We start from the raw sequence: 23,085 nt of genomic DNA, 5'->3' as shown, positions 1-23,085 counted from the left end.
GGATACCTCTGATTACTATTAAATTCTGGAAGAAAACTGCTTTAGGGAGTCAGTGCAATTGTAAAACAAGTATCGTTGGAAACATGTTCTCAATTTCCTTGCTATCCCGAAGATCTGGACTAGGATGGGGTTAGCAAAAGTGGAACATTTAAAAAAAAATGGTGATTGAAGCAAAAGGCACCTGGAATACATCATATGAGTGATCATGAAATATGCAGTGTTGTTGTAGCCATGTTGGTCCCAGGACTGACACTGCTTGCGAAATATGGCAGAAATATGAAAGTTACTAGTAATGTAGTAATATTCAACTGTGTTATGTCTGTAACACATTAAATCAGCTTATGTGTATAAGATTCAGATGTTGGCAACTGCTATCTCTACATACATAGGACTATAACCAAGTTTAATTAGCAGTAAGCAACTTTAACTGGCACTTAAACAAGTTTTTATTTTTCAAGAACAAAAATATTCACACATACCAGATAGCTCTTACTTCTTTTATGATTTATTATTTTATTTCAGTCTATCAAAATCATTGCACTATAGATTTATACTGTTGACAAAACAACAAATTCAGTGATTTCTGCCTTTAAAACATGCTCTGTTTACGTATATAGGTTCGATAAAATCCACAATCAAGGCCACTAGAAAACAGCAGGTGCAAAATTACTGCTAGGTTTTGTGATTTGTACTCTGCTCTAGGGTGACCAGACAGCAAGTGTGAAAAATTGGGACAGGGGTGTGGGGTAATAGGCACCTATATAAGACAAAGCCCCAAATATCAGGATTGTCCCTATAAAATCGGAACATCTGGTCACCTGTCTCTGCTCCCTATTTTCCTGAAATTTGAGCTGCGTTAGAAATCTCATTGTTTAATACATTTTGATATCATAGCCAGTGTTGGGCCATCTCAGTTGCCCTGTTGAATACAGTATAAGGAGGGTCTGCCATCAGTGCTTGAATCTCACTAACTCTCCTATCTGAGGTTGTAGCCCCCAGGAAGACAGTTTGGGGTGTGAGCTGGCGAAGAAAGCACCTGGATAAGAGTTCAACACATAAAGCATCATTTCTCAAGGCCCTAAAAACTACATTAAAATCTCAAAATGAGGGAGGTTCCTGAAGAAGGAGATATGTGTGAACCAGTCCTTTTGGAATCTTTGAAAGAGTGGAATGAGAGAACACTGTGTAAGTCTGAGCGGGAGGGTGGCAAGCTGCAATGAAAACTAAACTCACCCTGACATGGGGGCCCAACAGCTTGACCTGGAGGCTGTTATCCAGGATCTTGGTAATAGAAGCTTGCAACAGGATGAGGCCTTGTTGCGAAGACCAGATGGAAAAATCTCTTCCACTTTGATCTGCAGACTGATTGTGTAGAAAGGTTACTGTTCTGTTACAGGATCTTTTGGATCTATGTGGATCTAATGCTGTCATTTTGCTCAGCCAGCTAACTTCCAGGTAATCAGAGTAAGGAAGTGGAGTCTGGGTGGAGAATTGAATATGTCTGGCAGACTCGGGAGAGACTGGTGGCTGTGTGGACATACACAATAGGTCTGTGAGCCAATAATGACTGTCTGGCCCAATAAGAGGCTGTAAGTATCACCGTGGCCACATCCTGACTGATCTTCCTTATGACTCTTTGGGGGATGGGAAGAAAAGCCCAGAGAAGCCAATGAAGCCAGGGGATGAGGAAAGCATCTTGGAGTGACCCTGGCCTTGGTATCTGCTCTGGAGCAGAAGACAAGGCAAGAGCTACCTCAGGGAGCCCCATCAGTGGAATGAAGGCTTAGGAATAGAGTGACCACTCATGGTTGGCTGAGTACTGTCTGCTGAGGCAATCCACCAGATCTTTGTTTGTTTCTGGTAGGCGAAGGGCCCAGGGAGTTATCCTGTGAAGCTGGTACCATGTGCACAGCTTGATTGCTTCCTGACACAAGGGGATAAGCAGGCATCTCCCTGCCTGTTGATGTGCCCTGTGAAGGTGTTTCTGTCACGATATGTACTGTGGTTCCGTTCAAGCACAGTACTGCAGAGACAGGTGCTAATGGTATTGGTACTGGGGCCAGGGTTGGGGTCAATAGTTAGTAACCGGCCTGCTGGTATTGTTAAGGACTGTGGTACTGGTAAGTCTGGCACTGAAGGTGCCAGTGAGGAGTCATTGCTAGTATTGAGCTTCATGGCACAGTGCACTTAATTCTACATGGAGCTGGATGCAACAGGGAGTCACCCCTGGTAGCCTGTCCAGGGTGATCAGGCATGTGGGCTTGTGAGTTAGAAACGTTGGAAGGCCCATGACTAATTTCTTTGCTATCTCCCATTCCAGAAAGAGTATTGGTGCCATGAGTTACCCCTTGAGCAGAGCTCATATCTGCCCTGCCTCAACATAGTGGAGGCGGTACCAGGATTTGGCGCTGATTGCCAAATCTGGTTTGGAAGACTGAGGACAGCTGAGTGAAGAGGATGCGGACCCTTTCTTGGTACTAGCAATGGGAGCCTTCCAGGTAGAGTCTTTACTTACAGGAGTACTAAAGCAGCGGGATCTCTGGGAGGAGAGAGCCTTTTCTTAAAGTAGAGGTTGCAAGCCTGAAAAATGGGAAGGGTAATGGAGTTTTCAAGGAGGATGGGAAGGAAGAGAAAGGTCAGAAGTGAGATTAAAGAGTCAGAGAATAAGGTGAACATGGTGGAGGTGCCAGCAGAGATGGAAGAAGAGGAACATTCTTGATGTTCTTTTTCTTTTGGAAAAAAAAATGGCAACATCCTGGGCAGACAAAGTGGGACTGAGGAAGCCTAGTAAAACATTTACTGACATTTATTTACAGAAACAAAAACACCTTTATACCAATTAGGCCGAGCCAAATAGTGTTGATGTCATACTAAACTTTCTCAGAGTTCATGGGGCTTTTTAGATCCAGGGCTTTAGTTTGGCTAACATAAGGAAGCCAACTGCAAAGTTTGGATCCAGATCACTACAGGTTTGAGCCCATCTCTGCTTATTACGGAAGAGGATAAATATCTGCCAAAGGTAGTGTATTAAGTCAGAGTCCTTTGGCATCCCCATAACTCCCTTTTGGCACAGTGGTACACTCAAAAAATCAAATTGAATGTGTTAAGTAGAAGTATTATAAAGGAAAGGAAAAGGAAAACAACTACATGAAAAAAGCGATCATGGCCATAAACATTGTTAAAAAATTAGGCCATAAACTTTCATTTGCAAGGATTTCTGTACGACTCTCTAATGACAAAAATCTCTTTATAGAAGCCTCCTTGACATAAGCATTTTTATGGAAAATGGATCAGAGACCAGATCCCACATCTAACAGATGTGTAAGGAAGACCAAGCATATTGCCAGGGCACATGCTGTGTGTTAGAAACTGGACTAGAGTGCAATAATTGGAAACATATTTTATACTTAATGCAAAATAGAGTATATAGTAATTTTTAAAAAGGCTTGGTTAGAGAGAAGCGGATATTCATCCAGTACCAAAAGGTTCCCGTGTCAGCAGTTACCTGTCAGGCTATATAAACTAACATTTACTTTTAAGTCAAAAGAAAACTTTCCAATAAAGCATCATTTCATATAGAATTCAAAATTTCACCATATTCATAAGACATAATGTTAATGACATGATACAAATAACCATACAATATTTTCTTGCCACAAGAAAATCTTTATATTATTGTACTCTTTTCTTTCTATTTATTTCCATGAAACTTTCCTTGCATCTGCACATTCCTCCCAGCTGGAAGATGAGATCTAACCTGTAGCAATGCAATAATTACTGTCTGCTTGTAAGGATTTATACACAGACATTTTTATCAAGAGCCTGTAAACTTCAGTCTTTGCAAAGAGTTTCCTTCCCCTGGGTACAGTATTTTTAAAAAAAAAAAAAAACCAAAACGAATCAACATCCAGATTTCAGCACATCAAAATTAAACTGAATAAGTCAGTTTCTTTCTATGCTAATTTTAACAAAACAACCACTACTCAAAGAACAACCATATTACAAACCTGAGCTTCTATTATTTTATGTCATACGAATATACCTAGAAATGTGTTTTCAACTTTTAATATGAACCCCCCCAACCTTTGAAACTAAAGTCCAGTCTCAGACCAATTTCACCAGCCATGCTTTATGAGACATAATAAGAGTTGGTATATTTAGATTAGTTTGATATTTTTAATAGACAACAGCAAAAATAAATTAATAATTACAAGGAAATGCAGCTTATTTGCAATAAATAAATACATAAAAATAAATAGGCCAAATGGTTGTCCAGCTAGCAAGGCACCCGCTGTACCCCTGCAACAGCAATGCACAGCACAGCTAACAATACGGGAAGAGAGGCATGCTCAAAAAAGCCACTCTGTTCCCTCCTCACAAAGGAGGGGGTGGAATCTTGACCTGCCCACATAGTGTGCCAGCTAACACCATTATGCTGGCTTTCTGGGGAACAGAACATTGTTCTGCGGATAGACCCAGAGCAGTTCATTCCCTCCCCGGAGCAGCAAGGGAGCCAGGAGGGGGACTGTGACTCTCTGAGTCACAGCATCACTCCTGACTGCTCCAGAGGCAGTGCCAAAATGCAGATCCTTTGCATCCAATAGATAACTGGATCTGAGTTCATTCAGAGTTTTGAAGATGAAAGCAAAGACCCCGAAATGAAGCCCAAATCTGATCAGTGCTAACGCAGAGTGCAGACAATTAGTTTTAAAGGCTGTCCTGTCTCCAGACTGCTGTGAACATGGAACAAAAAGGAGCTGAAATGGAAAAAGTATTGAGAAAATTCTGACTTCCTACAGATGGGGGGAATTTAGCTTTAATGGGGTCATCTCCTGGGCACAAGACACTTCCTTTGTCAATGTCACATAACTATTTGCCAGACGCTTTCTGTCTGACTGTAGGTGAGGTACAACATACTTGGGTCATATTACTTATCCTTCCAGAGGGAACACCAAAAAGTTTTTTTTTAAAAAATAATATATTTTATTCTGTAATGGTTAGGAAAGGCTTTTCACTGTGGGGAAAGCAAGGAGGTAGAGGAAAAATTCTTCCTCAAATGAATCTAAGGCCTAGCAAGTTGGTTTACTTGGAGAAAGGAACAATGACGAAAATATAAAAGTTTGCCCCATAGCTCTCTTGTCTGAAGTACTACAGAGTTCCATTTTGTCACTCCTCCAACATGTATGTAACGCTTTTAGGTGGAGATGATGATGAGGTAGTGTGGACTAAGGTGACTCCAGTATCTGGAGCACACTCAGGGCTGGTCTTTTTGGCTGCCAAGGACAAGAGCTTTACACAGTGCAAAATGACCTTAAAACAGCTCGTGATTTCTCACAGAAAATTCCCCATGTGTGGGGAATCTTCACTGGCGCCGGGCTGCTGGAGATAGCGTAGCCACCTCCTACACCAGCCACTCCCCCTCAGTGCAAGGGGGAGGTGGGAGCATGACGGAGCTCAGCTTCACTATACCTGATTCTCCCATAGTGTAAGAGGCCTTATACCAGCAGCATAATTTAGAGGACAATTCCACTTGGGCAGCACTGAACAGGGAGCTATAATGAGGCTGCACCCAAGGCTGTGGTCAGACATAGTGGAGAATAAAGGCTTCTGTCTCTGCTTTACTGGATCTGGTTGGTATGGTTGACCAGTTTATCCAGTGACATGCTGGGATTGGAATGAGAGTGAACAGCCCTCTGGATTTGGATGGATTATGCTGGTAGGCTGGGGAAAATAGCCATAAGAAATATCTGTGGTGATACCAGCTCCCTCAGTGTAGGTAGCTTGTCCACTTTTCTTTCTTCAGGTTCATAACTTGGGGTCTTATTGGATCAGTGAGCTGTTTCTGAAGGTCAAGATAAAAGTATGGGCCAAATGGTGTTTTTAATAATCTGCACATGGCCTTTTCTTTTGAAATGATCCCTTAACACAGCAGATTCATACTATTGTCATCTTGAGATCAGACTGCTGCAAAGGACTATGTCGTGCTGCCCCTTATAACAATTAGAAATTTCAGCTGGTTAATATGGTGGTGGCCTCTTTGTTGAGTGGTTGTTCTTGCATGGAGCACATCACACTTGTGCTTCATCACTTTCACTTCCCCTTCATTTGGGAGGGTCAATTTAAGATGCTAGTTCTGATCTATCAAACCATAAATGGTTTGGGGCGCTGGGTACTTCAAAGACTACCTCTCTCTCCATGTGGGATGCCATGGCATCTGAAATCAGCTGATTAAGGGCTTTATCAGTGAGGAATCCTTCAACTTTGCAATTTGCTTCTTAAACTGGTACACCGGAGCCTGAATTGGTTGACCTTCAGGTCATGTCACAATGTCTATCTGTTTTCCAGTGCTTTTCCTGAGGGGGATGGATAAGTGGTTGATGGATACTGTCAGTTATGTGGGATCTGAGAGGGTTTTTAATCTTTGAGATCTATAGTATAGATGAAAAGTGTTAGATAAATGCAAAATATTGTTATTATTACTCTATAAATCCTTAATAGTCTCTTTTTCAAACCTTTATGAAGTAGGTTTTTGAGAATGGCTAAGCTAGTTGTGTCTTCTAATGCCCTGATTGACCCCACACCTTCACTATCATTTCTTTGAAAAATGTTTTACTCAGTTTGCTTTTCTTTTTCCTGCTGATTCCAATTTTTGTTTGTGCATCCCCAGAGTCCAGACTTTTCACAATAGTTCAAAGGACTGTCTACTTAGCCTCTTGAAAATTCACTCAAAGCCCCTTTAATCTTTTCTTCAAGCAAAGAGAATTGCAATTTTCCATTCCCCATAAATTAAACATCCATTCCATGGGGCCAATCTTGCCACACTTTGCTTCTGCAGGACGTGGGGAAATTACTTACATGAGTTCTTCCCAAAAGTAACTCCACATCTCCTAGACACAATTGCTGTCCACAATTGGGCGTACTTGTTTAAATGTATTTTAAAAGCTCATTTGTGAAGTGTTAGGATTATTTTTTCAAGGCTTGTGTTCTATGCCTCTGCTTACTCTGGTTTGTCATTTTGACACTAACTGTACATTGTACTGTTGACAGCTTCTCTGTTTTTCCTGAATTTTTGCAGTGATGTTGGCAGGGAGAAACGTTCATTAATTTCCTATCCAGCTATTCATAGTCTGTTACTACCTGGATGAACTCTAGCATTACCAAACAGTAACACAGCCCTAGCAGGCAACTGTTTTAATCTCAGAGAATTTCCGTGTTTTATGGGTTTTGTGCCATAAAAATCACCTTCTTAAAATGTCTGAAGTCATCCATGCACTGGGATGAGCTCTACAATACAGATGCAGTATTTGTTTTGATGTGCTTGAAGAAACATGGTTTCAAAGATTTGCCAACCACCAATAATTTAAGCATATGAAACTCACATGCCAGCACAGTGAGATTTTTTTCCCCTCTCACCCAGAGGCAATCTTCTCAGTAGCTGGAGCCAGTGTTTCTTTTGAGATGGTTTCCAAAAGATCATCTCTCACTGGTATTGTAAATTTGCTCTGGCTGCAGTCCCTTATTAAATTAACCAACCACTGTCTAAATGGATCTATTGATTCCATAGCAGATGATTATCTCATCAGCAAGTTAGTTTCTGATTCTGCTCAACCAAACTGCACCAGCCAAAAATGGGACTTCACCATATAAACCATGATGAAACAGAAGCAGCTTTTACATTAAAATCATACCTGCTTTGAACAGCTGACAGGTTTTACACTACTAGACAATATGCTGATAATAGCTTTGTTCAAGGCTTCATCACAGCAGCGTTTCAGTTTCCTTTATCATTATTTGGACCATACAGAACTCAAAGCCATCCAAGCCAAGTACCTTTGTTTTTGTTCTCATTGGGCTCAATCATATGCGCGTTAGGAAGAATTTTTTATGATTATATCATATTGTACAATGGGCTAGCTACATTGTGGGAATGCAGTGTTTCATCATCTTCTGAGGCATCACATTTTAGATTATATGGATCAGTTGGTCTCATTCAATGTTTGGCAATTCTGTGTTCTGATGTAAACTTTAAACCAAATCCAAAGCAATGCCTTATTAATATTACAGTATGTCTTTTCTTCATCTCTGCAACTACTTTTTAAATCTGGTTACATTTGACAATATACTTTCCTATGGAATTTTGATCCTGATGAAAGTAGTTGAGAAATGATTCTGTACAGTACATCACTTTGATTTTAAGCTTCATTTTGGTTACTTTTTTGGCCAAGGATTGTTATGGACCCATTACAACAACATTTATTAGACAAATAATATTTTCCCCTGAAGTAAAATTGCAGTATAGAGTTACAAGTGTTTTAGCAAAAGGATCTTATGTGATTGTAGTGTAAGCATCCATAGATGCCTCAGATAGTTATCGACAAACATGCAGAGAGGAATGGAAGGACGTGTAAAAGGAGTTTACATTTTACAGAAAATGGTGAAAATCTCCTGGATTTAAAGAACATTCTTAAGCAGTCCAAGTTCCATCAGTAGAATAGTTAGCACCATGATTCATGAGAAATTGAGAAAATGGGTTGTTTAAAAGAACTTTTCTATGTACTTTTTATTTTTAATTTCATATAGAAGTTCATAAATATTATAGTGCTAAAGTACATAGAGCTAAATCCAGCAGGCAGCTGAATACTGTTGAAGGAGGTGCACAGAGCAAAGCAGTAAGCCCTAGGAACCCAGCTTTTGCTCAGCAGCCTTGGAGAGAGATTTCTGGGTAATGAGAAAAAATAGGAACTGTGCTCAAATTCAGATAAAGCTTTGACTTTTGAGGGGTTTTGTGCCTAAGGCTTTGGAAAATTCCACTGTACATCCACCCTGAAGGCACATGGGAGTAAGAGGAAAGGGAGTGGGCATGGCCAAGGACTAATAGTCTAAGTGCGATCCTGTACGTGGAAATGAAAGCCCTAATCCAGCAAGAAGCCTGGGTGTAATTCTAAGCATATGAATAGCCCCACTGGGCCTAGATCAGGGCTTATGTGCACAGCGAGCATGTTCACAATTTCAGGATAACCAGCTGGAGATCTTCTCCAGTTGAGTGTATGGAAAAACCGACCTTAAGAGGGACTGAGAGCAGAAGCTGTCATTTGGGCCAATGATGTAGATAGAAATGCTCGCTACAGCTCCCAACAAGACAGTAGCTCAGTTCCCCTTGATATATGCCATTCCAGGCAGATGTTCTTGCTGGACCATTAACCATGTAGAGACCCAGGCCCCAGCATACTTCATCTTACTGGATCATGAATAACAAAGCACCATGCTTAGAATCCCTCCAGCTGGCTTTGTCTTGCTCATGTTCAACCCTTGTGTATTCCTGCAGGCTGAAGCTTATGTTCAGCAGGGCTTACTCTGAGAAAGCTGTTCACTGTAGAGTCATCCTTTTGATGCTTTGGCCAAAAGCTATAGTCCCATCAGCTTAAATAAATAAATAAATAAATAAATAAAAAGCTGTCTGGAACCAGGGGACAGGAGAATAAAAATGGCGACAACCATTAAATTAGTACTTTTAATGAGGTGGACTCCTCATGTAGTTTGTTAATTAACAGTAAATAACGTTATTTAAAATAATCTCTCTTTTAGTAACATATCCAGAGAATTTGCATGCTTTTATTTGGAGATTTTGATTATGTTTTCTGATGTAGTATAAGAACTTTGTTCATTTCAGTTGCAGGTTTATAAGTATATGCTATATGCTATGTAATCTTAGATGAAAAGGGGAGTCAATGAAGTTTATTATTAAGAAAAAAGAGGATAGGCAAAAAAAGTAATAGGCAAGAGCAATAAATAAACTAAGAAAAAATAATAAAATCATCATATGCCAAGTACAGCAACTAACAAGGTTTGTGGCTGCCATTCCCCTGATCACTTTGCTTGTATATCCCTTTCTTCCACTCATTGTATTGTCTGATTAGACTGTAAGGGTATGTGTATACAGACGAGTCTCATCTTACGTGCATTTAAGATGCACTTTACGCGCTGACAGCGGCACGTAACCCCAGCGTAAGATGAAACTCGCCTGTACTACAACATAACACCCAGGGCTTGCCCATGTCAGCTGATTTGGGCTTGCAGGGGTTGGGCTGTAGGGCTATAAAACTGCAGTGTAGACATTTGGGCCTAGGCTGGAGCCCCCGCTCTGGCACCCTTTCGCCTTGTGGGCTCCCAGAGCTTGAGCTCCAGCTCGAGCCCAAACAATTGGCAGAGACCGTGCGGGTTTTTCACTTTCCTCTATAGCATGGGTCACTTACAAGTTTAAATTAGAGTAGAAGGGTGGATTCTCTGTAACTTGAAGTCTTTAAATCATGATTTGACGACTTCAGTAACTCAGCCAGAGGTTATGGGTTTATTACAAGAGTGAGTGGGTGAGGTTCTGTGGCCTGCTCCAGGTCTTTCATTGCAGTGTAGACATACCCTAATGTCCTGATAGGTCCTCAGAATTTTTTAGGTGCCTAACCCCAATTGATTTCAAGGTCTTTGGATAGGGACTGTTTCTTTTTACATGTATTTGCAATGGGGCCCTTATCTTGATTGGTGCTTTTGGGCACAACTGTAATACAAATCAACAATAACACTATTTCACCTGTTCCAATATACCACATATTTAGTGGCCAGGATTTTCAATGTTCTTCTCTTTTAAAATTCACATGATTATAGGGATATTGGTTCTTGAATTCAAAGTTCTTGAAGGAGGCAAGCAAAATGAAGGAATTCACTGGTGTATCTTTGCTAACTATTATTATTATTAATATGTGGAAGCGCTTAGAGGTATAGCTCAGATGGGGCCCCATTGTACTTGGCACTACAGAAACATATAGTAAATGACAGTCCCTGTCCCAAAGATCTTAGACTCTAAAAGATAGAACTTAAACACTTGAGTATGTGTGTGTAACAAAGGCTCTATGTTCCGCAGTCTGACGGGAAAAAAAAAATCAAATAGGTGTATATTGGCATAGCAATGCTGGTAACGTAGGTAGCAGAACTTACTCCACTCTCTCACACAGCTATTAAGTTTCAGTAAACATTCATCTCTGAATCTCCCTGTGAGAAGAGTCTTCACTCATTTCAATCATAAATATGCACCCCCACCTATTATATCAGCATCCACTTCTCTCCCATCTTTGCACTGATGATTCAGCATCATTACAAAATACACACATCCTTTCAAACCACTTTTTAACTTAGTCAGCCTGATTAAAAGCAATGGTGTTGATATTTATAAACTGTGGAAGAAGTTCTGGGGTCAAGCTGTTACTGGTAGGTTTTTATCTTTTTTAGATATGTTGACTATCATATCTGATATTAATAATATGCATTATCCACATTTTATATATACACACATTAAGCACCAAGAACATGAAGCACAAATGCTGTAACATAGCCTAAACTGATATAGCCTAAACTGGCCTATACCATAATCCTATTTGCTTAAGCTAAGTATCCCATAACTCCTTGCATTTGCTGAAACAAGTATTTGCATGAGCAAATAGGAAACTTGTAAACATCAAGATTAATTTGGTCTATGTCGTAGTACAAGCTAGGGAGGTACCTTCATGGACCAGTACCTGGAATGCTAGTATCCATAAGAAAGATAAGAAAGGAACAGAACAACAAGTTAGGGAACTGGGACAAACTGATGGCTTGGATTTTAATGATGTGTAAAGAGATATGTAAACTTGTAAAATCACTGCATAAATAATACCAGCTGAAATTGTAACTTTGGGGAGCACACCTTCTGCATAAGGTGAATCTAACATCACTGCACACGATGGCTTCTTGGAGACTGGCATCGTACAGAACCTTTGTCCTGGACTATATTAATAAACCTGACTGACACTGGTTATCTTGAGTATATTTCATAACAAACCAAAGGATGGTCAAGCAATTGACTACACAACTTATCAATAGATATGAGATACGATGTGCAGGTTTATTTTCAAAGTGGGCCAAGTGACTTAAGCTGGGCCTGCCTGAGCATTTTTAAAAATCTTGATTTTGGGGCCAGTCCCTTGAGCCATACCCCTGGCCCTCCCTCCTTCTGGGACCATTCAGTCCCAAGAGCCCTCAACAGACTTGGGTATGACGGATAAACTGTTCTGAAAGTTTCCTGATTGCTCAAACATTTGAGTTCATTTGGAGTTCCCAGAAGGCCATTTTCACCCATACAACCTACAGAAGTTTTTCAGAGCACAGAAAATGGTTGAGAGAAATATAAAGCAAATATCTCAGACAGTGGTGAACCATTGCCAGTACATTTTACAAATAACTAGCTGGAAAAAACTAAAGGAAGACTCCATATGAAGGAATATAATTTATCATCACTTTTTCACTGTCTCTTCATTGACTTGAATGAGTTTTGGATTAGGCCCTTAACCTGTAGTTTTCAGTTTACCCATTAAAATGGGCTCAAACTGGTAAAATGTCAGATTAAAGCTACATTCAGTCAAAAGGCAATCTAATCAGGGACTTTCTTATTAACAGGAATGATTCTGAAGCACCCTTTAGGCATAATTCCATGGCGTGGAAAATGAGGGAATGCAGTATTTTTAAAAAATATCATGTGCACCTCAGTTTACGTGTGTGACATTATCCTGCCTGAGTGCAAGGAGTTAAATCAAAGGAAGCTGTTGGGGCAGGGGAATGAAATGGGAAGCAAAACCATGGCAAAGCTAAGGAATGGTCCAGAGAATACTATAGGCCCTTGAGGAAACAACAGGGAAGCTATTAATTGGAGAATCCCTCCAGCCCGGCTCCAACTAAGATGGCAAATGTATTCTTCCCAGACCTGAGCCTAGGGAAGAAGAGGGATTGAGTGGACTGTCAGCTAACCAGAAGGAGATGTGACAGGCACACAGAGAGACACAGAAACTGCGGCATGCAGACTGTCTTCCCCAGCTTAGAGATGGAGGTAACTGGCTGAATGGAACTCTCCAAAAGCCCATAAGAAAAGATTTAAAGTTTAGGTAAAGGGAAATAGGTGTAGAGGCCTTTTTGTTTTTATCCACTGCTGTGTGCTATGTACCTTTGGGTGAGTAAATAATGCTTTGATTTGAAGATGCTGTTTTGGAGTCACTATAATCAGCTGCTGCCACAGGCTCCTGGAGGAAAAGGATTTCCAAATGCCAAACACAAACTTGTGTTAACATGGCTTGAAAACATAGGGGCGGTAGCCCAGAGATCCAGTCAGAATGGCTGGACTGCAAGAAGCCAGGCCTGATACCTGAGGGATGCACTCAAGAGGAGAAAGCAGCACTCACCGTATAACCAGGAAACATGGTTTTAAAACAATTTAAGTCAACAGGATTATGACAACATACAGCTCTCAAAATAACTTGTACAAAAAAAAATTAAACTAGAAAGAGCATCTAAGCTTACTGCTTCACCAGTTTTTCCAAGGTTTCCTTGATCTCCTGGTTCTCCCTGTTAATGCAGAAAACAGATTATATAGTTTATTATAAATTTCACTTCTTGCAGGAGGGTACTTTAAACTTCTCCATTTCCCCAAGTTCCCTTTGTGTTTCATTTTCTATATAAAACCTAAGCAGTAAAATTATATACACTTAAAAAAAACAATAGTTTTGCCTTTATGATCAGGTATTGTTTGGTTCTCTTTTTAACCCCCTCCCCTTAGATTCATATCTTCCTTTTGTCAAATGGAAATTAAATATAAATACACTATATAATTCCCTTCATTAGTTCATAACCACTTCTACAAGCAAATTTTACTTGTAAATAGTCTGTTAACTTGACAATACACCATAGGGGGCAATTGTCTAGATAGACTATAATAATATTAATCAGATATTTAACTCTTCAATTGCTTTTCCAAATTTGCACTGTTCCACATTTATGATGGTTTTGCAAGACACCCTACTTTACATAGCAGTTGGAATGAAATTCTAAAAATCTCAGGTTACTCTTCCAAAATGCTACATTAGAAAGAGGTAGGAGTATTATAGGAGCAATTCTACTCTCAATTATTACGCTGCAAGTCTTGCAAATCCGTAGAAGCTCCGTAGAGTCATGGTGGATTTACACTGATGTATTTTAGAGCAGATTTTTACAAAAGAATGTCACTGTATTAATTTTCTTGCTAACACTACAGAAGTGGCAGTATCAGCCCTGCTATCCCATCAAATATTGCTTTGAGGAGCACTTGCTGTTATGTTGGCTTAGCTGTGAGGCATTGTGCTTCCCTGCAGCTAGAGCATCGGTATGCAAGGAGCTGCAGCATCAGTGCCATGGAAGTCCTTTAAATGCAAAGGGACTGAACTCACGCCAGCCTTCTCAACATGTACCCCAATCCTCTCCTTTCTTCCTGCCTCCACACCCCCATGTCCCTAACATTCATACTAACCCTCCTCTTAGCCTCCTCAAATTTCCACTTATCCTCCCCCCACAGAGCCATACGGAGGGACAGCAGGTGCTATCCATGTCCCCCAATCCTGTTGGGAATAGTCTTCACTCTCCCAATTGAGGAACCTGCAAGTAAGCAGATTCACTGGCTAGATTAAGTCTGCGAGTGGCCTCCTCTCAGGTGCCCCCTCGTGGCCACAAGACCACTCTGCAAGTGGTCCCTCACCTCAGTTTTCCTCTTGAGTTCACAGTAAGTTCAATACAAGCATGTCCTCATGTCCATTACAGTTTATTAACCAAAACACAGTGCAAACATCCCAAACCAAAAGTCACACAACACAGTTCACATCATCCCTGTTCATGTAATCTTTAAAAACCCAGCTCCTTTTTCACCATCCCAATGTCTTCCACTAGACCTGAACTCTTTATCAGTTGTTCTCTGTCCCACCACCAGGACTGCCACCCGAGCCCTTCCTTCTGGGGCACAATCCCCCTCTTCCCAGTGGCAACTCCCACAGTCTCTCCACTTAAAGTCTCACCTGGTTCTTCTGGGACCCAGCTCCCCGGTAAGGAGATGCCAGCACCAGCAGGTAAGGCCCTCTGCTGCTCCCCAACCTTCAGCCCTCTGGATCCAGCTCACCAGCTTAGAACCAGTAAGCATCTCCCTTTGTTGCTCCTTCCCACTTTCAACCCTCTCCAATCCTGGCTTGGGGAAACCTGCCAACAAACCCCTTGCTACTCTCCTGCTTTCAGCCCTCTCCTAGGAACTACTCTTCCTGACTGAACCAGTGTGCTCTGACCCTCTTAACTCATTCATAGGTCTCTTATGTTTCCCAGATGGTGCCTCACCCTCTTAATTGGCTCAAACAGGGAGCAGCTGTACTGGAGCAGGAGAGCTGAGCCCAATGTCTTTCAGTGGGCCAGAAACCCTGTTACAATGCATCTCTCTCGCACACACACACTCTAACCAGGGTGTTGGAACAATTTTTATAGTGGGAGGTGCTGTTGATGGAAACCATGTATTTGGTGTTTGTTATTACTAAATACTTCAAGTGAGGGTGTGTGGCAGCACCCCCAGTTCCAGCACTACTGACTCTAACTATATTCTATTTTCATATATAAAACCCAGCAGTATTACCTTCAAGCCTTCTGATCCAGGTTCACCTGCGTACCCTTTCCGACCTGGCCTTCCCTAAAATAATAAATAAAATTTAAGATTTCAAATATTTGACTTTTACAAAAAATATATCTCCATTTCCTAATTTCCCTATTTATCACAGGGTCGCTCTCAGAAAAGCTATTTAATTACATTTATTAAATGTTTAAATATATTACACTGTCTACTAACTTTATTGCACTGTGCATTTTACAGTCACTTTTCTGAAAATATGCTATTGAATATAAAAGAAAACACAGTACAATCAACAAAACCTGTATCAACTTTTACGACAGCCAATGATTTATTAGAGAACATTCTTCAAAACCCAATGATGTAACATCCACTTCAATTTCAGTTACAAGAGACCACTGAGGTGGCAAAGAACAGAAAGGAGCTAATTCGCTGCTGTCATACCACCACTGAAGCAGGGGGAGTAACACTGCCAGAGAATTTAATGACAGGTGTTCCAACTCTCTTCTCTCTATTGGACAGAATCAGCTCAAATTTCTTCTCTCCTTTGCTCAGAAAGAGTATTGTAAATTTCAACTCCTGAGTTGTTTTACCTTTGGTTCGATGATTATGCTTGTTAACAAATCTTGCTGCTATGATAACTACTTCATTGTAGCATATTGTTAGCTGAGGAGAAGTATGGTACCATTAATGAGACTGAGAGACCACAGATGAGGAGGCCTTTGGAAACCTTTTACTGTGACCCCCTCTAGCTGCTGCCACTCACACAAAACAAAATGGCACAGAAAGACAAAAAAGGGATTCTTCTCCTGAATTTTCACTTGGCTATTTGTAAAACTTTAATTGCGCCAAGGGCAGTCTTATTTTTATTGTGCCATTTATTTATTTTTTCAAATATGTCTTATTTCCGCCTCAGAATAACTTGCAGCCTAGAAATCTTAGCCCAGTACAGTCATGTAACAGTAGTGACAAGTTAGTCTCCCTAAGCGATGGCAGTTTTATTTACCACACTTCCGTTGAATGTCCCCAAATTTCAGTGAAGACTGTTTATCCAAACATAAAGGTTTTCAGAACAATTGTATTTTAAAAGGACCATCTTGGTTTTTTAGAAATACACTGTGATACTGCAAAAGTACAATACATCACTGCAAGTTATGGACATAACATGGCATATGCTGAGGATTATATCATTATCACACTTGGGACTGCAAAATGCCAAACACAATTACCCAGGCCATTTGCAGCTAGCAGCTGCCAGTAAAATACATCCTTGGTGCACAGTGAAACCATGGCTGCTGCATAAGAGTGTATAGCGTGGGTACTCTGTTGACCAATGTATGTGTGCAGGAGGTGGATACTGAAGTCTCCCTCCTGGCTATCTCCTTTGAGGTGGCTAGTCTCATGTTGTCCTTGTGCTCAGGGGAGCACAAACAGTATAGCTGTGCCTAGCACCTAATGGGTGCAAACTATGTCTGAGATGCTTGCAATCCAAACACTCGAAACAAATATATACTAGGAGAACTGTGATGCTATACATAATGGACTCCTCTTAAAGGCTGATTGACAATACCACTGTAGGTGAAAAGCCTTAAAAGGGAAACTACAATATTGTACAGATTCTTGAAGTTCTGCTTAGCAGGAATTTTCAGTCTTTTGAGCATAACAGCTGCACCAGACTGAATGATTGTGACTCTAGGATCAACAGTCTGCATTGGGGCTTTCACTTACAGTATACTCATCAAAATCAGCGCAAAGTGCAATCAGAGCAATGGGCACTAAACTATCTCCTTATTTCTCAGAACAAGGGCACAATCTGCATCTTGGGGTTCTGTTACCTTGATTCTCTGTGACTGTATCTATCCCTCAGTGCCAATGTCTGGGCATGTTCCCTGACTGTCTGAGAATTCTCTGTATGTTTTGAGACTATATATTCTCAATAGGTTCCCTTGATACAAACTTTAATCCCATTCTTTTTCTGGCAGCCACAATAACCCTAAAAGCATTCCATTTTGTTACACAAGTTTCAACAAGTCCGGACAGACATGTGCTTTGGTAATATTCTTTAGTTGTTATAAATGAGTTAATACAACCTCAGGGTGGCAATGCCGCCAGAGAGGAGGCAGTTACTGAAGTCAACCCATTTGAAACAGTCTTTGGCTGGCACCTTCCATGTGTTGAAGTTGGCGTTGCAGTTTATGATCAGCAGGCACAATGCCATCTTAACATGAGGACACAAGTGCAGGTGCAGAAGAGACCAAAAGAGAGCATCAAATGAGTTACCTGAGGGCACAATTCCAAGTCAGAAGTATTGAAACTGTATCTCATTCTGACTTTACAAACTCTGGGTTAAGGGCTACGCTGTCACTACCCTGCTCAGTGTTGGTTCAACCTTCCACCTTGGATCCAGTTACGTGGGAGTGGACTAGAGAGAGGTATGGTAATAAAGCCTAGGGCAGGGGTAGGCAACCTATGGCACGCGTGCCGAAGGCAGCACGCAAGCTGATTTTCAGTGGCACTCACGCTGCCTGGGTCCTGGCCACCAGGCCGGGGGGCTCTGCATTTTAATTTAATTTTAAATGAAGTTTCTTAAACATTTTAAAAACCTTATTTACTTTATATACAACAATAGTTTAGTTATATATTATAGACTTATAGACAGAGACCTTCTAAAAACGTTAAAATGTATTACTGGCACGTGGAACCTTAAATTAGAGTTAATAAATGAAGACTCGGCACACCACTTCTGAAAGGTTGCCGAACCCTGGCCTAGGGCTTTGTGAAGAATAGCCCCAGACCTGGAGAAAGCACAGTTTGCAGAAAAGTCACACGTCTATAGATGGGTCAGTGATGTGAGGGCCGTAAGTGATGGGCTTCTACAGGCTACTGCATGCACAGGGGCTGTGAAACTTTTCTGTTGGAAACAGACCTTTATTATTTACACTCAGTAGCTCACAATATATAATAGTTTTACTTGGAATTCCCACAAGAAAAATCTAACCTAAAATGAAATGATAGATCACTAAATATTTATCATTTGTTTCTACAAAGATTGTGAAGCAGTTTCTGCAACCCTTCTAATGTGCAGCACTTACTCCTCATTAAAGTAAATGGGACTAGTTGTATAAGTGTTACCCAACCTAAAGTAAGGGTTGCAGAATCTGGCTTTATAGGATTATTGGTGTCATGTGATAAATTAATTTAGGGGCACTTAAAGTTAGGATTTATATGGCTCAGCTACAGGAGTTATTTTATTACAAATTTGCCATGCTAGCCAAGAACAATTTACAGTCTATAGTCTAACTGCAAAGAATAACTCTGAAATCCATGCCTATTATTTAGAGTTGCTTAAAAAATACGTAAAACTGAAATTGGAGGAAAACATACTTTTGAGTGAGTGATTAAATATTTCACTTGCTCTTGGAAACTGCAGTTATTAAATTCTGAGGTTAATAGTCTACCTGATGCTTTACTTTCTGGACTTTGTTGTGCCAACTTGCATTACATTGTCGCCTCTCCATATTAGCAAGCAAGTGTTCATCTACAGTATCTCACCTACAATTTCTTCAGGGGAAAAATGGTTGGAGCTTGCTCTGAATCATCTCTTTGGCTGAACTGGTATTGAAGAATCCACTCCACATATACATATTTGACAAAGTACCAGAATTTAGCAGATCCTGTGTAATTATTCTCCCCCGCCACCCCATATTTCCTTTCCAATCATTGTTAATTGCCAAGATATTTTGGGTGCAGTTCATATTAAACAGGTAAAAGTGTGTGTAAGTCTCTTGGTAAAATTTCCCAATGATATAAATGACAGTTTAGGTGACACATCAGATGAAAATTGATCATAAAATAGGTGAAAGTGGATATAAGTGGGAAAGCAATGTAAAACTGAAGACAGATTTGACATTCAATGCATGTGCAAGATGAGTGTAATTTACACATTGAGGGAGAGAGTAACTGACAAGAAAACATAAGACATAAGATAAAGTAAGGGTAGCCTCTCCTCATCCTACATCATTCTTGGAAAAGACACTTTAATGAAGTAAAAAAAACCTAAGGAAAATGATTTTTTCTTAATGAATTAATGGAATGTGCCAAGCTCCCTTCAAGAAAGAGAAATCAAGTGTACCCCTATCACCCCCAAAATGGCCTACTCGTCGTAATTTCTACATTCTACATGTTGCCCTCCTAACCCTGGCTAATCCTTCACATGACCATACCCTACAGAAGGGCAGGCACCACACTTTGGGATATGCTGCTATAACAGAATGATTGTAAATGCTCACAGAGCTTTGCTGGGACATTCTACATCTTCCTAGGAGGAACAGATTGACAGGCTAATATATCATTTCATAGATTATTTGTGGCTTTTGCTCTTCATCTGTCTCTCACAATGGCAATCAGGGAATATCAAGCAATATACTGTTTACGTTCATTCTAATGTTCTGAAAGTTTCAAATCAGTGACTAAATGGCAAGAATAAAGGTACAAAAACCATAGCCAGCTGATTGACTGACCTACAGTGCCATAGTGATATTATTGTCTGGCTAAACGTTATGACTGTTTGTTAATTGTGATTAAATTGAATACGCAGAGGCATCTCTTGTATGTGGCATCTATTGTATTTTCACAAGCAAAATAAGCTAAAATGAAAATCAGAATACGCTACTCTACACAGAGTATAAGAACACACAAAAGAACAATCTAGGCATTTGTCACTGAGCTAGTATGAGAAGGAAGGTTTTGGTAAGAGGTGAGCCCGGCAGCTGAATTTGACTGAGAGTTGGCAAATATAATAATACGCCAAAGGGAAACACCTGGAACTTTAGATTTGGATCTGGATGTTGAATCCTGGAGTTCAGGAAGGAGAGATCCTCTATTTTGGTTCTAACTGTTTAATATACCTGGGAATTCTAATCCAGATCTAAATTTGGGATCTCAGTCTGGGTTCAGGTTCATCTAATTCATTCAGTAGCTGGAGGTGGAATTTGTTTGGGGCATTTGTCATTGTGAGGATTTGGTCCCAAGTTTATCTTGTAGATGTGTAGAGGAGATCTTAGCACATGCCTAAGACTGGCCATGACACTAACGTCTTTCACCTGTAGATAATAGGGGCATATTAGATAGAAAAAACAGATTAGATGCTGAAGAAAGGCAGGAAACCTCTTCCACTAAAATCAGTGGGAGTTTGGCCAATGACATCAATGGGAGGAGGATCATAACTGTAATTCCTTTGTTTCATTAATATGGTAAATTCTCTAATAACATTAGCTTCCACAATGTTTTTTGAAAACTCTGTTCATGCAAACACTGTGAAAAGCAAGACATGTAAATAGCTTGTTGATTTGGATCTGAACTAGCATCCAGGCTTGTTCAACCATATTTGGGGCACATCTGATCGAGGCCAATCCTCACTCCCATGTAACCATCCAATCTCCCCCAACCCATGTTATGAGAAGGGGTGCAGAGGCAAGGGTAGGCAGGAACAGGGGAAGTGTGGGGAAGGAGAAGGGATCCAGGGGTAGGAATAGGAAGCAGTAAGCTAGCAAGGGGTCCTGAGACAGCGTCAGGTAGGGGAAACAGAAGTATCCAGGCCACAGTAGCTGGGTCCCTGAAGCAAGGGAAAAAGCTGGCAGTTGAAACACAGAGAGAATCCTGACCCCCTACCAATCCAAAAATCCCTGCTTCTCTTGCTCTTCTGTCTCAGCAAGGAATGTGGGCTAGCAATCTGCTCCAAAATATTTGAGGTTAGCCACGGGGTTGAAATCTCTAGCGTTCATGAAGCATATATTGTTTGTCATCATAGAGAACTTAGGGAATCATTAGTAGGGCTACATGTTTGTCATGGTGAGGAAAATGTCACAGATAATGTGACTTTTCAAATTTGAATGAGGGGACTGGCACTAGCACTCTGGCCTGTTGGCCATACCTGAGCGTTGCTGTGACCCCACGTACCAGGTTGCAATGCCTAGAGTGGGAAGCCAGGCCCAGCCCCTCCAGACAGCAGCTGCCACTATGGGGTGAGTGTGGGACACATTCTATCTCCAGCCCTGCCCCCACCCTGCTGGGGCCTCCCCTCCTCACCAGGCTGGGATTAGGGTTGTGGTGCGGTGGTGGAGGATGCTGCTGTAGGTAGTCTGTGCCCTCTCGGTGGCAAGAGGAGGACGACGATGACTCTGGCCTATGCTTTTATAGAGGTATAGTTCAATTTCATTTGTTAAGACTTTTTTTAAATAAAAAAATTATGTCTTTTACTAAATTTACCATGACTGCTCTGTGGTTTCTGATAAAAGCTGTTGTGACAAATCTGCAGCTCTAATAATTAGAGATGCTGATATTTTTCAATTTTCTATCAGGAAAATTAAAACAAAATACTTCATTCTGGGTCAAGTTGACCTGAATCAAAAAATTTCAGTTTCTTGAATCAAATCAAAAATATTTCCTTTTGGGTCAGTTCGACATTACTCTGTGGCTGACAGAGCTTTAGGGTTGCCAATTTTGGTTGGATGTATTCCTGGAGCTTTCATCATCTTGGAGACTCAAGGTCAATCTTGGAGGGTTGGCAACCCAACAGAGCTCCCATGGCTATAATCTCCTATGATACATTGCAGTCTCTCCTTTGTCTGAAATGCCACAGTACATCATGGAAACTGTAGTCAGTTCCCAGAGCTCACCCCATAAGAGAAAATGGGAGTATGAAGTATGCAAACTACTATTCCCATAAAGCACTGCAGCAGCTCAGGCAGACACAATTCAATGTCAAACCGCACCTCACCAAAACATTTCAACATTTACTAATCAAAATTTTTCAGAAATTTTTGTTCTGTGAAATTTTTTTGATATTTTGAATTTTCAACCCAATTCAGGATGAAGATAAATGTTGAACTATCAGAATGTCCAAGGTTGACTGGTATTCTATTTTCTGACCAGCTCTAATAAATAGGCAAGAAAGGCAAAGGACGGGAGAAGAGAAGTAGTACTATGCCATTTTGCAGATAAAGAACTGAGGCACAGAGAGATTAAGATCACACAGGAAGTCTATGGCAAAACCAGAAAATGAAACCAGATCACTGGAGACAGTCCAATGGCTTAACTACAAGACTATCCTTCCTTTCCATTGACGCCTGTGCTTTGATTTGATTTATTTAATTTGCTTTAGACAAAGTTCTGCTATGCTCCCCTGCACTCTATTGTAAATTATTATCCAGCATTTACATTTTCAAGTTTAATTATTTCTTGTGTAAATGAGTTTAGAGCCTAATGGATTTTAACAGCTGAAAAATAAATAAATAAGAGAATCAAAGTGTGATTGTAAAACTGGCATTGTGCAGTTCCATCTTTATTGCTGTCGGTGACTCCATGTCAAATGTGATTAGTTTATAGTTAAAAGATGATTTCTCTAATAGCCAGCCCTGCAAATGCATCCTGAGATCTGAGAGCTGAGTTGTGTTCTTTCCTTCTCGTGAATCATTGCCAGTAATAAAAGTTCTGCAAGCCAAATTAGACCTTCAGATACACCTGTGAAACCCCATTGTCTTCATGAGGGTTGGACAGATGCAAGTGCCTAGAACTTAGTAAACAATTCTGATAATGAT

At 40.6% G+C, this 23,085-nt stretch overlaps 1 protein-coding gene and 1 long non-coding RNA gene across 2 annotated transcripts in view; one reads left to right on the top strand and one right to left on the bottom strand.

Moving 5' to 3' along the window:
* Positions 1–23,085, bottom strand: part of COL24A1 (collagen type XXIV alpha 1 chain) — a 246,219-nt gene that overhangs the window by 96,464 nt on the left and 126,670 nt on the right. The window contains exons 23-24 of the mRNA XM_039484094.1: positions 15,497–15,550; positions 13,378–13,422 (exon numbers count right to left, since the gene is read on the bottom strand). Coding sequence (XP_039340028.1) covers positions 13,378–13,422; positions 15,497–15,550 — 99 coding nt within the window. The remainder of the gene's footprint in view (positions 1–13,377; positions 13,423–15,496; positions 15,551–23,085) is intronic.
* LOC120370049 lies at positions 1,729–22,686 on the top strand. Its single transcript, XR_005583582.1, has 3 exons — positions 1,729–1,860; positions 2,321–2,498; positions 22,357–22,686. It is a non-coding gene; the product is annotated as an uncharacterized LOC120370049 (long non-coding RNA).

This window comes from Mauremys reevesii, linkage group 8 (assembly GCF_016161935.1).
Source record: "Mauremys reevesii isolate NIE-2019 linkage group 8, ASM1616193v1, whole genome shotgun sequence".
NCBI lineage: Eukaryota > Metazoa > Chordata > Testudines > Geoemydidae > Mauremys > Mauremys reevesii.
This window is presented reverse-complemented; position numbering and strand designations above follow the sequence as displayed.